The sequence below is a fragment of the Tarenaya hassleriana genome, unplaced genomic scaffold (genome assembly GCF_000463585.1).
Source record: "Tarenaya hassleriana unplaced genomic scaffold, ASM46358v1 Cleome24, whole genome shotgun sequence".
NCBI classification, from domain to species: domain Eukaryota; kingdom Viridiplantae; phylum Streptophyta; class Magnoliopsida; order Brassicales; family Cleomaceae; genus Tarenaya; species Tarenaya hassleriana.
This window is the reverse complement of record NW_010965696.1, coordinates 101,117-115,200: the sequence shown is the minus strand read 5'-3', so window position 1 is coordinate 115,200 and position 14,084 is coordinate 101,117. Positions and strand designations below refer to the sequence as shown.

The following is a 14,084-nucleotide window of genomic DNA, read 5'->3' as shown; positions in this document are numbered from 1 at the left end:
TTCGGTTGGAATTCTTTCTTTTTGTATCCTTTGGTATTTATTTTGACTCTATTTTTAAAAAAATTAATACTTTCATTGACTTTTATGGATTGTTTCTATGTTGATTTAAAATTTAATTAATTTAGTTCTTAAAAATTATATCCTTTTATTTTTAATCAAATTTAGTTTCAAATATAATCAAAATATTATTCCAATTAATTCCATTTTAGACCACTAATAACTATATCATTATACTCATTATACAACAATAAAAAGTATGCATAGAATATCTTGGGTTTCTTCTTCCCCATAGCCCAAACTTAATTTTGACTTAATCAGAATTAATTATATGATATAAACAAATAACCTCCTAGTTAAAAAAGAGTTCCAGATAATAGATATGTTGTTGTGTGTGGATGTCATTTTCTTTTTAGAAATAGATTGATTTTGACATCTCTATTCTCCAAGCATATTCGACAAACAAATTAATATAAAACAAATACATTAAAATTATAGTCATGCTCTGGAAAATTAAATAAATATCATTGCATAATTTTTTTAGAAATAACTTATCTAATTATTTCATAAATTTATGAAATAAAATTATTTTCTAATAATACGGAAGTTGAATTTTGTTTTGTTGAATGGATATTATATTTTTTAGGAAAAAGGGAAAATGGCAAAAAATGGACCATAAATTTCTACATCAGCAAAAGGGATCATTATCTTTAAACCAATAGAATAAAATAAAAAACTTTAACTTAATTACATTCCTCATATGGTTAAGAAGTACAAAGCAGCTTTCATAAATTTCTATATCATTATTGCTTAAATTTAGAAATTATGTTCTTTTTCAGTCTAAATGCGCCATTATTTCTCCTCTAATTTTTCATTCTTCTTTTAGACCTCATTAGTTCCTAGAAATATCTAAGATATGATCTTAATTATATACAGCTTTTTAAATTATTATAATATTTTTCTGAAAGTTTTATATAAAAAATACACAATTATTTTTGTATAAATAAATAAATAAAAATTAAGGCTGAAACTTTGCAGATGGAAAAAGAAAAGAAAAAAGAAAAAACAAATTAATGCATAAAATATATAATAATTATGTGATATATTTTTTTTTTATCTAAGATCATAAATTATATTAGACCCCATTATAGTCTTGTATATATATATATATATATATATATATATATATATATATATATATATATATATCCGAATATCGATTCCTTTTTCTTTAAGGATTATTGTGGCGATTGTTAATTGTAAATAAAAAAAAAAGACAAGGAAGGCAAGAAAAGTATATGAGGAGGAGAGAAATGGGAAAAAGGAGGGAAAATAAAGAGGGAGAAGGGAAGTGGGACAGATTCAGTGATGCCAACAAACGCTGTCTTAAGCTCTCTATTGGCTAAAAGACGATCCTTTCGTGGTTTCGTGATTGCGAGAGGAGTGGAGTTTTGGAATACCATGGACCGACCCTCCCCTTCATTGTAAATAAATTATAACAAGAATCATTGATTTAGAGAATGTGCGTTTGTTTATTTTGCAATATCAAACTTTAATATGCATATTGCATCATACTCTTTTTTCTTTTAGGGATGTATGAGAAATGTAAAAGAAGAATATATATATATATATATATATATATATATATATATATATATATGTATCAGAAAATTATACGTACATATATTCGACCACAAAACTTGTGTTATATAAACAAGTGTGCAATAAAACGTGTGAAAATGGGTGCTATATGGGATATGATGTAATACAACTTTAAATGCAACATTCCAATTTTTGGCAAAGTGACCCACAAAGAAATTTTGATAGAAAGAGAGGTTTGGACTGTGGATAATGAAGGTCACATGGGTCGCATTGATCTTTAATAAGTTAATTTAATCTAAATAAATTAGGAATTAGTATTAATTTTATGTATGCATTTTTATCAATATATAGAATTAGAAAAAGTGGACAAAAATGGAGGTAGAGCAGTGACATCGTTTCCGAGTTTAGTTCCTGAACCGGGTCCGAGTCTCGAGTTGACTCAGGGACAGCCCTAGGCGTTACGAAGACGAGTCACGCTCGGTTTCTCAGAGTGGGAAAACGTGCAACTGAGGGTGAATTGCCACGTAACGCGGTTCGTATACGGTCATGTCTACGGTAGTAATCCCTGCAAATTAATCAATGATGTAACGGCCGTGATTCATTGTCTGAATCGTTCGACGTAGACAATGAACGGATACGATCACAGTCTGGTCCTACGAATGATATTTTGCTGCTCAGAATTAGCGGTAATAATGTGAAACCATTTTAACAAAATATAAATTATAAAAAATGACGCATGGGACCCACGAGCTACAAAGACGGAGAAAGTCAACGACGCGGCTAGATTCTCTGTTTTTTTAGTGCTAAGATTCGACTGCGTTTATTTTTACCTTATGAGATATTTAAATCTTATTTTTACTCAAAGCTGAGATATTTCTGAATTTAAGCTTATTTTTACCCAAGATATTTTTTTATTTTAATTCGAATTATTCAACTATATTTTTAATCGAATTTTTAGAATTTAAAAAACTATATTCGTTTCATTTTTATTATAGATTCGGTTTTTTTTATTCGACATAGAAGAAGGTAGGCGCGCCTCATCTACGAGGCGCTGACGTGGACCATGTGGTTGGTTTGAGGAAGGCCATGTGAGCGTCATCAGAACGGCACGACGTTCCATTCTCAAAGAGCCAAACGACATAGCAAATGCATATATGAATCCCACTCCTCTCCGTTTTGAGCATTTAGTTCTGCTCACTTTGTCAGGTACACTACTGTCCTGTATTCTTGCAACATTATATACTTTTGGTTTCATTGCAAAGACCAAATATTGCACATATACATCTTATTGACCTGTTAAACAATAGTCAGATTTGTAAGGATACGATCTTTAAGATCCGATTTCAGAGATTCGAATGATTGGTTTTCGGCGAACAACATTCATAAGATAGTAAACAATTTATTTATATGGAACACATGAAAGGACGAATGACTTCAAAAATCACTCGAAAACGTCTTCACATGCCGCAATAAGTCTTGAGAGCGGACTGAGCTCGCTGCCCAGCTTCAGTGTAATAGAACTGGAGGAACTCGACATGATCAAAGGGCTTGAATAGCCGAGGATATTCGTCCCCGTCCACGAGCTCCTCTGGTGCATATATGATATGACCCGCTTTCGGGATCGAGAATAATCCCGCAGAATACCTCGCTTCCTTTCCCGTCATCATCACTCGGTGATAAGGAGAGTGCACTCTTCCATTCAGCAGTGCCTATATATAACATCAGTCAGCATTTCGAGTTTTTTTTTTCTTATCAAGATTAGAGGAACAGAAAGGCTTAAGCTTACGTAGAGAGAATCTCCAATCATGGCGATGAAAGAATCTTTGGAAGGCTTCACTTTGATCCACTTGTTGTCTTTTGTCTGAACCTCCAACCCTTCGACGTGATTCTGGTAAAGTATGGTGACAATGTTTTTATCGGTATGAGCGTTCAGGCCAAGCTTCGTCTCCTCTGTGTCAGGTCCTTTATATTTCATCGCACGCAGAAGGTAATTCGTCGATTCCAGATGTTCATCGATGTACTTTTCGAGTCCAAAACTCTCCAGTGTCATTCTCCTTATCGTTATGTCGAGTTCCGATAATTGCTCGGCGAAAGACTGAATCGTATTGCTGCATCCAACAAATGAAAAGATCACCATTATTCAGAATATTCTGGACCAATGAAGTTAGGGCTTATTTTCGTGGATACCAAACCCGCATACTGGTACCCGAAACTCGGATACCCGATTGAAAACCCCGTCAGAAGTCGGGAAACTCGTGAAGATACATACCTGAAATGGTGATTTCCATGAGGCCAAAGCTTCTGAGTGAAGGAGAGGACTTGATCAGGAAGATCAGCGTCATCAATGCCCATGCTTTCGTAGAGAGGCACCTGAGGGTACTGACCCACGTATCCATGGAAGGGTTTCTTGGACACGTTTCTCAGTTTGGTCTGCAGTGGCAAGTCGAAAAGCTCTTCCAAACACCCGAAAATCTCCCTCCGAAGATGGAGAGGGATCTTATCGAAGGATGCCTCGAAGCATCCGAATTCCTCGAGGGCTTTTCGGACATCAGATCTCGTACACTCCCACTCTTTGCTCCCCTTTTTAAGGTTTTTGCCGGAGAAATCGATCACTGGGAGCTGCAGAGTCTCTGAACCCATTGCCGAACCCCAAGGTTTCTTGTTTTTCAACGTTTGAAGGATATGGAGTGACTGATATACACAGTACCCATGTGTGTGTGTGTATATATATATGTATGCGTATGATTTTTAAGATGCAGACACTAGGAATCTAGGGTTAAGTGATTCTTGGCACTAGGAGCCAAAATTTCACCGAAATCCCGTGCTGATACTCAAATATGCCAGAGGAATATGAAAACAAAACATCACTGTCAGGGTTGTTGTTAATTGTGACATGTTACTTGTAAGTCACGTAACTCATATTTTCAATTATATGTAAAAATCGAGCTGATCCGGAGAAGAAGAAGAAAAGCCCACCATTTTTGTTGCCATATCTAATATATCAATTTATTATTATTAACAAAAAATTTAATATATTTAGAGAAAACAATATATTAAATAGAAAAAATTAATAATAATTGGGGTTCGCCCCAGTTCAGGTGGTAGTGAGCATGGGGAGCACCCATGAGGTGGGGAGTTCGATTCCTCGCCGTTTCACTTCCTCTGACCTGTTCGCCTGCCAGCCTGTTATAACGGGCTGATTTACCTCCTACGCGTGTGTTGCAGGTTCGTGCGCGTGGGTTTGGGGTTTGACCCACAGGCGCCTAAGCCCAACTACGGCTCGAGCGTTAGGCGCGCCTGGTGGCCAGGTCCGACGGACTGAGGTTCATGGGGATTGTTAGGCGCGGGTGGTGGTCAGTTCGTCTCCATTTGTAAGGTATGTAGTCACGGAATTCCCCAATTTATAAAAAAAAAATTAATAATAAAAATATCATTTGTGGGAAGAAACTATTAAATCCCACGCGTAGGAGCGCAGTCCGACGTGGGCCGTTTCTGCTGACGTGGCGTAAATATAATCGGTTTACTCTTCTTTAAGAGTTTTCTGATGCTTTTGTTGTTGCTTGATGATGTTTGGTCGTTTAAGTAAATACTCTATAGCTTGGGACCCAAGAAACCTGAGGACACCATACAATGGCAGGGCGTGTAATAGCAAGCGGAACAAGCTTTGGTTCCAAGTTCCATGGAAGGATCTTCAACTGGGCATCTCGGTGAACCAGTTCTTGTCAGTCTTTGGCTCTTTGAATTCTGATTTAGGATAAGAATCCTTCCCTTCTCCTTGAAGAAAATATGGTTACAGATTCTATGTATAAGGTTTTTCTCCTCGTTGGACTGATTCCGTGAACAGGGGAAGAGCATTTCCCGCGAAATTTCTGCGAATCTAAAGAGAAACCCTCCAATGGCCTTGAGGTCATTAGATTACATTCGAAAGACCGCGGGTTAGGACTGCTGGTTCTCGAAACAATGAATCTCTCCTTCACTCTTTGCTTTGGAACCCAGAAACAATGCAAACAGATTTGCTCTGTTTTCTGTCCAGAAAACAGAGTCTGCAACTTCTTCACATACATACATACACACACACACACATACATACATACATACATACATACATACGTACATTATATATACATACACACACACACACACACACACATATACATAAACCGAAAGCTACAATTCGGATAACTGCCAACGTTTGAAAAACCGTCTGTTTGAATTTTTGAGGCACAAATCCAACAAGAACTCGAGGGTTCATACATGTTCTTATCCAATGCTGCATTGGAAAACATAACTTGTAAAGTGCAGATCTTTTAAAAGTGTGTTATGTATGTATGTATGTATGTATGTATGTATATACAGCCGAAGTACAGAAGCTAGAGGATGAGCTGAATGGCATGACATGAAACAGAGGCTTTAGAGCATTTCCTGTTCCTAAGGAACAAGAAACCAGAGGAGGATGAAGAAATCAGGAGGGAAATGGCTTCGGAGTTTACTGGAAACAACAACAAGGACGACTCAGACACAAACGAGAAAATCGATGAAACCATCAAGAAAAAGAACAGCATGGAACAGATTCTAGAGACAGCCACAGATAAAAAGGCAGAACTGTGATCTGATTTCAAGAAAACCCCGGAGAAGAGTGCGGAAGAGAAAGTGGTCAAGAGATCAGAATGCGAGAGTTCATAAAAGAACAGAAGATTAATAAGCGAAAATGTGCGGCGATATTTGCAAAGAAAGTATACTAGAGATCCAGGAGCATTCAGGGAATTTCGCATTAAGACAGAGATTTTCTCCAGCGAGAAGGCGTAGTTCTTCCCTTGACAAGCCTAGTCTTCATATTTCCCGGTGTCTCGAATCCTTCCTCATTGCCGCCGTTTTCTATCTTCTCCACGCTGACGCTGATTCCGCTCCTTATCGAAGGCATTATCCCGAGCCTCCTCCACCGGAAGAACCCTTTACTCCCCCCATTACTGTTACTATTACTACTACCCTTCTTCTCCATCAGCCTCTCTAGCTGAGCTTGCATTGCTCCATACTCGCTCTGCAGCCTGGCTACATCCTCTTTGAGCCTCCTTATCTCGGCTTGTTGAAAGTTAATCTCCCGTTTGGACGTACATCGAGCCGGGCCTGGCTCTGAATACTGCGAGCTGGTGGGGTTAGGGCTCCTGGCACTGGTGAACGAGCCGCTCCACTCCACGTGCCGGCTCAGCTTCGTCTGCTCGGTGAACAACACTTGGATTATGGCTCTTACTGGTAATCTTTCGTTCTGTGCAGCATGGAGAGAGGCTTCTGTTGATAGCTTTGGACTGTCTATGAGCCGGCAAAGAACTTTCCTTTCTCGCTTCGACACCTGAGGATGCGCCTGCAAAAATCCAAATTCACATTTATACGCTCTCCTAATCTGAACTAAGATTGCTGAAATGGGTTAATGCTTACCTTGAGGTAAGTATCGATGGCTCTGTACAAACCATCCTCTGTAGCACGAGCGTGACTCGGGAGAGCTCCGGCTAAGGCGATGAACTCTGGCAGACTCAAGCCGCCGTCGACGGCGGCCTCCGCCAAGTAAGAGTCGACAAGCTTCGCCACCTTAACTAGGGCCGCTCCGCTTTTGACGCCTTCACTGTCCAATCCGGCGAACTTCTTCACCAGCCGAGTCACGAGCTCGACGTCGAGCAACGTTCCGCACGTGTGGCTGAACGAAGGAATCATGAGCTCCTTGAGCGAGGCCTGGTCGAGCTGCCACGAAATTCTTGTCTCCAGATCGGACCGGTAACTGGGTTCGGCTCCGACCATGTTCGCTGTCCGGAGGAGGCGGAGGAGGAAGTTGCAGGGGACGGAATCCTTCTCCGGCGGGAGAATCCCGACGAGGGTCTCGACGAAGAAACGTTTCTTCATCAGGGAGGCCGTAACGCTCTCGGATTGCGGCGGTGGGGGAAGTGGGTCGTCGGAGATTACAGATTTCCCGGCGCCGGAGAGATCGGGGAGCCACTTGGAGGCGTAATGAGCGATGATGGAGCCGATGAGGTCGGGACGAACGCCTTTGGCTTTGATTCCGGAGATGGTTTTGACAAAGTAGTCCATGTCGAGGATACATGCGTCGTCGAACCATGGATAGTCCACGACGGCGGTATGCGGCGGGGATATGCCGGAGACGGTGACGGATTCCGGCAGGATTGTCTTCTTCATTGTAATCGGTTTTGGTCGGGAAATGGGTACATATAGTGTAAAAAGGTTGAATGTGGTGTGGTTTATTATATATATGTGGAGAAACGGCGAAATGATTTGGATGATGTAATGTCAAAATTTACTACAATCCTAACTAGAAAACAGAAACAGCAAACTGGTTGCCATTCAAAAGAGATAGTTGTCATCATCATTGGTGCGATCCTTTTGTAGCGCATACATATATGATATCAAAATCAATCCAATTTGGAATATTTGTAAAGTAAAATGAAATGTTTAACCCAAACTTGAATATTTCAACCGGTAAAATGGAAACGCAAAACATTTGTCTCTTCCTGATTTCGAATTTCAAATTTAAAGATATAACGTATATTCTAAATCAACTGGCTGATTTTCGATCCTAAAATTAATGTGGATCTAGCTAGCTCTGGTTATCCAAAAAAAATATGAAGATAAAACTCTTATTTGGCTATATGCATTTGATTTGATTGGGCATGGGGTGGTAGATTAGGATGAGGGAGGGTTGAGAGGTTGAGGAAGAAGATGAGGTGAAGAGATGTGGCGACAAATCTTCTTTAAATGCACAAGAAATTTATTCCATACGGGAATGTGGACGTTTCATGACTTATTCTATGCGACTAATATGAACGATGTAATATGCGACACTGAACCGAATCGTATATAAATATTTTCGAACCAAATTTGATTGTATACGTTTTTTTAAAAAAATTAAATTAACTAAATCTCAAGTGAATATAAAAAAAAAAACAAATGAAATTCGGATCGAAGCAAAACACAACCGATATTCCAAAAAATTCAGTCCCTACTCGTAACCACAAAAAAAAAGGGTGAAATCTCGGGATGGGAACGAAATGAAATAAGACAAAAACGAAATATTCGTTGGAAATTACAGAAATCATCGTCCGTCGTTCGTTTGCGTTAAATCCTTGTCCATGTGCTTCTGAGTTCTGATGATGAAACCCAACAGTTGTACGTATTATGGTCCCTTTTTTTTTTTATACAATACGATGAATATGTCGTTTTTGTTATCACTGCTCAAAGATTCTTTCTCTCTTTTTTTTTTTGTTTGCATGCATGCATGCACATTAGTCCATTATTATCTCATATATATGAACAATTGTTACAGAATTTTAAAAGGTTGTTTTCTTGTTCTGATTTTTATTTTAAATTCAATTTTATTTCGATAACTATTCGAATAATAAGTTTGGACCCGGTATATTCATATTTATAAATATATTCTCGTTTTTATTTATTTTATATTAGATTAATTTAGTTTAAGCAAAATACTGTTCAATCAATTCATACGATTACATGTGAGCATCATGTAAAAAGTACAAAATTGAGAGACAAATACAAGTTTCTAGTGTTATATATATTGGATGAACTTTGTATCCTTCGAGTTAGATATACTATATGGTTGGTCTAATAAATAAACCGTTCTAATCTGATAAATAATTCATTATGCACATATAATATGTATATTTATATATATATCAACCATTGTATAAAGTGAAAAAAAAAAACATTAAAGAAGGGACTAATGATAATCACACAAAAAGTACAAAAGGTGAGAAGAAGAGCCAAAATTCGATGTGGCTCGTGACATTTTGGCAACCCAACAATTTACATATGGGATATGGCCCCCTCTTCATAACATTTTATCATTGCTTTTTGCTTACTACGGTAACTTTTTGTTTTTTCTATTTTCTTTTCCTTAAAAATAACTATCTAGTTTGTGTTTTTAAGATTTTGGTCATATTTTAATAGATAATTTAGAAATTATTGCTACTTTTATAAATTAGTTTCCTCCTCCCTCTTTTTTTTTTACAAAAGTAAAACAATGCTTAAATACTTATTATTTTTTTTTATCAATCTAAAACCAATTAATAAAATCAATCCCTAATCATCTTGTTTTTCAAATCTATTCCTATGCAGAACATGGATCTAGATAAAATTTTGTTCTGTATTACGCTAACAATTTTTAGAAATTATAGAACTCAAATCTTGATTGTATTTAGATTTTTTTTCATAAAAATAAATTTCTCTAGATCTAAAACTATAACACCTATAATAGATACCTATATATAAGACAAACCAGGTTTTTGGCTCATTTATTATAAGCGTTATATATATATATATAAAAAATAGCTATATTTATTAATAAAGGGTGTGGATAAGGTTATAGATATTTTCGAGATTAGAAAAGACGTATCCATGGACTTGGGGAGTCCAAAACTCAACCATGGTGGAACCAAAACAAAACCGAGACATGGAATGTACACCCCCTCTATGACGTAGCCCTTGAATCGAATATCGACTCACATATCGAATCGAATATTCAAAAAATAGATTATATATATATATATATATGTATATATCATTTATAAATTGCTTTTACATTTACTGATTTTACTGACTTTTTACAAAATTCAACGATATGCAGCACAACTCCAAACGAAAATTTCACAAGATGTGTCTGGTTCGGAAATGTTTAGCGACAACGTTCAATATTTAGTGCAAATCAGGCCAATATTTGGGTTGATTCTATTTCGATTCAATTTTTTATATATATATATTTATTAAAAAACTATATTTATATTGGTTTTGGCCCGATTGGAATTTTATTTGGATAATAGTTGAATTTTGGGTTTTGAAATATTTATTTTTTAAATATATTTTTTATGTTATTGGATTGTTATTGTATACAATTTGAATATAATATGAATTGGTTAAAAAAAAATACGTTATTCGATTGCTTATATTCCTACTGAAATATTAAATGATGATAAAAATACGTACTTTAAATTAATGACATTATATTATTCGATTTCTATTTTTTTTTTTTGCATTTTTGGTTAATGATCATTGAGAGGGGGAGAAGAAGCCGACAAAGACAGACGAGATAAAGAGCTGTTGTTTTTTTTTTTTCTGCCAACAACTTCCACATGCTTTTGTGGCATTATGCTGCCGCTGGTCCAACAAACTTATCATTTAATTTCACCTTACTTTATATTTTGCCCTTAATCATATGATTATAATTTATAAGCATCTCTCCTTTATGATTATTATTATTATTATAAGTGGAGAACATCTCGATTTTCGATTCGATTATTTTCGTACTCGGTTTTTTACATTTTATAAAAACTACGTACGGTTGATTATTTCTGTACGCGGGTTTCTAGGTTTTACAAAAGTATATATATTTGACTTTTATGTTGGATTATGTTCGATTCCGTTTTTTTTTGTTTAAGTCCATTTTGAATGTGATTTTATTGATAAAATTATATATTTTTCGAATTCGTTTTTTCAATTATTTATATTTATTTTATTGGATCTTTTAATCAGATTTGGTTAATATACAATTTTGAGCTATTGGGACAGGTCGAGTCGATTTCATGTAATCGAACCAAAATGAGGGTATAATAAATATAATATCAAAAACCATGATTTTTTTTTGTTTATATGAAAACTATTTTTCTATAAATCAAATCAAAATGAAAATCAAATCGAACTAAAATCATATATAAAAATTGATTATAATTTTTGAAAAGGAAAAATTGGAACCCAAACTGGAAAATCTCTTGTTTCAACTCTTTTTTAACTATATAATTTGGAAACTGATTTTATTATATGAAGATATATGGTACATATATACCACATCTATGTATTTATAGAAGAACATACAGAAGACAATTTGCTTGCCCCTCAATGTGTATAATAATCGGTTATAGAAAGAATCTATTTTTTTTAATTAAAAATATTATAACATCAGAAAGCTGTGTCTTTTTGTCCGAATACGAACACAATCCGTATATAAAGCAAAACCCACATTGAATTGTCCCGAAGCTGCATCTCAGACGATAGACGGCGATACCTCCAGAAGAAAACGAACAGTTCACTGCTCCACGAAAACCCTACCGCCGCCCAAGAATGCTCGGAGCTCCGGCGATAGCTCATCACCGTCTGTGAAGCTCCGTCAGTCCAATGACTTCAAGACGAAAATCGTTGATCTCTTCTTATTGATGTGCTTTCGCTGCTCCAAGTGCCAAACACCAGAATCTGTGATCGGAGAAGTGGAAATGTCGCCGTGGAAGTTGGCGGAGAAGGCTCGGAGAGGACTGCGGACGATGTTCTTCGTCGTGGCCATGGCGGCGTCGCTGCTCGCCTCGTCGCTGCCTGTGCTCGTGGCGGTGGCGGACGTGGCGGTCACGTGGGCCGTCATCTCCAGCCTCACGTGCCTCACGTGCTGCGGTGTTGGGGATCATCTCCGTCAGTACAGTTTCAGGATCTCACTGATCGATGTACCCTTTGTCTCCTCCTTCAGATCTCTCGCATTTATCTGTACGGAAAAAAGTTTTTTCTTTTGTATAAAAGCTTTTTCAAGCAAAAGCATGTTACTTGTTCTTCAAGGAAAATGGAAACTTCTAACCACATATGATCAACAAACAGGTCTCTCGTATCTCTGCCATGACCCGGCAGTAGCTCACGGTCCTTACCTAGGAATGGTGTCGCTGTGTTCCTTTGGTTCGATTCTTCTTGTTTCGCTTAAAGCTTGTGTTTTCACTCACATGGAGGTAGAAGAAGCTTCATCCTCATCCTCAGTTGAATGGCCAAAGGCCCACCTCAAGAACTCCTGGGGGATGCCGATCTTGCTTCTTTCGTTCGTTATTTTCGGTTTCACTCATGTTTTCGTGGCTTATCGAGCAAAATGCCGAGCAAGAAGGAAGCTCCTGTATCACAAAATCGACCAAGAAGCAGTATGATCGATTGTTTATCCATTTGCTTCTCTTAATCAAAATGAAATTGAAACTGACCTTAGTTATGATTGCAGGTTCTGTCATGTAAAATGGGGTTTTCTGGCTACCAGAAGGCTCATTGGAGATCTCTCACTTTCTCGAGCGAGAAAATGCTAATGTATGACAGTGAACTCATGCGAAATCCTTTCAGAGGGACGGCATCAGCTTGGAAAGGAGAAGAAGGACTTCAGCCGAGAGCGCTTGCTGGTCCTGACAGCTTATTCATCACAATCCGAGGGTTAACCCTCCATTACAAGCTTTGCTTACCATGTGGTCCTCCTCCTCATAATCTGTCCACACAAGAAACGGGTGTGAGAAGGCTGAGGCTCGACAAGCAGGTGTCAAATGTGACATCACAACCACGACGCCATCATCTGCATAGAAGCTACAGCATTCAGTTAGACAAATCTTCTTTATACGATCCTCTCTTGAACAGTTATCTGACTTCTCCCATTAGTATGTTTCACACCTATCAAAACAATGATGTGAATCATCAACTGGGTTCTACATCACCAACGGGTCCTTTGGATGGAAATGGCCGTTTTGGTGTCGTACTAGTCCATGGCTTTGGAGGAGGAGTCTTTCAATGGAGGCATGTTATGGGAGAATTGTCTCAGCAGCTTTGTTGTCCAGTTGCTGCATTTGATCGGCCTGGTTGGGGATTGACATCAAGGCTATTCCGAAAAGATCTGCCCAATCCTTACATGCTTGAAAGCCAGGTAATTCTGCCATGTGAACTGGTAAAAACCTCACGGGTACTCCTGGAATAGTGGAAATGTTCTAACTTCTTGCATCTCTTCTGCCATTTCACAGGTTGATTTGCTTCTTTCGTTCTGTTCCGAAATGGGGTTTTCTTCTGTGGTTCTTGTTGGTCATGATGATGGAGGTTTGCTCGCTCTTAGGGCTGCAGAAAGAGTCCAAGCACCAACATCCAACAACAGTGTAAGTAAACTCTTCAAATTCACTGTCCTGCCTAAAAGGAGTAATATTGTTACTTATAAAAGCATCTGCTACATAATCCAGATTTCAATAAAAGGAGTTGTTTTGCTGAATGTTAGCTTATCAAGAGAAGTAGTTCCTCCCTTTGCAAGGATACTTCTCTACACATCTCTCAGGAAGAAGCACTTGGTCCGTCCTCTCTTACGAACCGAAATCACCCAGGTGGTGAGCCGCCGTGCATGGTGTGACACTGCCAAGCTAACAACCGACACCCTGATGCTCTACAAGGTATCAGTGAATCCAGTTAAACCGTGCAATTGCAATAAAACAGCACCGATGGAAAAAAATATGCCATTGCAACTCAAGTTTAGAATTTGTATGAATACGAAATCTTTACTCGGATGCCTTGGCGCATTGTATATGTCAGGCCCCTCTATGTGTAGAAGCTTGGGATGAAGCACTCAGTGAAATTAGCAGGTTATCATATGAAATGGTCCTCTCATCGCAAAATGCAGCATCTCTGCTGAAATCCATAGGAGATCTTCCGAT

At 37.7% G+C, this 14,084-nt stretch overlaps 3 protein-coding genes across 4 annotated transcripts in view; 1 reads left to right on the top strand and 2 right to left on the bottom strand.

Moving 5' to 3' along the window:
- Window positions 1-2,867: 2,867 nt before the first annotated feature.
- LOC104815545 (probable 2-oxoglutarate-dependent dioxygenase AOP1) lies at window positions 2,868-4,314 on the bottom strand. Its single transcript, XM_010543972.1, has 3 exons — window positions 3,869-4,314; window positions 3,386-3,707; window positions 2,868-3,308 (listed from the first exon to the last, which is right to left on the bottom strand). Exons 1-3 carry the CDS (start codon window positions 4,237-4,239, stop codon window positions 3,057-3,059), a joined length of 945 nt encoding a protein of 314 aa, XP_010542274.1. The 5' UTR covers window positions 4,240-4,314; the 3' UTR covers window positions 2,868-3,056.
- Window positions 4,315-6,061: 1,747 nt separating this feature from the next.
- Window positions 6,062-7,955, bottom strand: LOC104815544 (root phototropism protein 3). Its single transcript, XM_010543971.1, has 2 exons — window positions 7,033-7,955; window positions 6,062-6,958 (listed from the first exon to the last, which is right to left on the bottom strand). The coding sequence occupies exons 1-2, from the start codon at window positions 7,780-7,782 to the stop codon at window positions 6,371-6,373; spliced, it is 1,338 nt and encodes a 445-aa protein (XP_010542273.1). The 5' UTR covers window positions 7,783-7,955; the 3' UTR covers window positions 6,062-6,370.
- Window positions 7,956-11,530: 3,575 nt separating this feature from the next.
- Window positions 11,531-14,084, top strand: part of LOC104815542 — a 3,010-nt gene continuing 456 nt past the window's right edge. Inside the window, exons 1-6 of one of the 2 annotated variants that reach the window (XM_010543969.2) lie at window positions 11,532-12,141; window positions 12,250-12,557; window positions 12,632-13,315; window positions 13,410-13,538; window positions 13,620-13,823; window positions 13,963-14,078. In XM_010543969.2, the coding sequence (XP_010542271.1) occupies window positions 11,823-12,141; window positions 12,250-12,557; window positions 12,632-13,315; window positions 13,410-13,538; window positions 13,620-13,823; window positions 13,963-14,078 (1,760 nt within the window). In that variant the 5' untranslated portion in view covers window positions 11,532-11,822. Of the gene's footprint in view, window positions 12,142-12,249; window positions 12,558-12,631; window positions 13,316-13,409; window positions 13,824-13,962; window positions 14,079-14,084 lie in introns of both variants that reach the window. The other variant, XM_010543968.2, reaches the window with a different exon arrangement.

Coding starts and splice junctions, on each gene's coding strand:
- LOC104815545 (XM_010543972.1), bottom strand. CDS start 4,239: ATGGGTTCAGAGACTCTGCAGCTCCCAGTGATCGATTTCTCCGGCAAA. Junction 3,708..3,868: donor CATGGAAATCACCATTTCAG/GTATGTATCTTC, acceptor TGTTGGATGCAG/CAATACGATTCAGTCTTTCG. Junction 3,309..3,385: donor TGATTGGAGATTCTCTCTAC/GTAAGCTTAAGC, acceptor TGTTATATATAG/GCACTGCTGAATGGAAGAGT.
- LOC104815544 (XM_010543971.1), bottom strand. CDS start 7,782: ATGAAGAAGACAATCCTGCCGGAATCCGTCACCGTCTCCGGCATATCC. Junction 6,959..7,032: donor CCATCGATACTTACCTCAAG/GTAAGCATTAAC, acceptor GGATTTTTGCAG/GCGCATCCTCAGGTGTCGAA.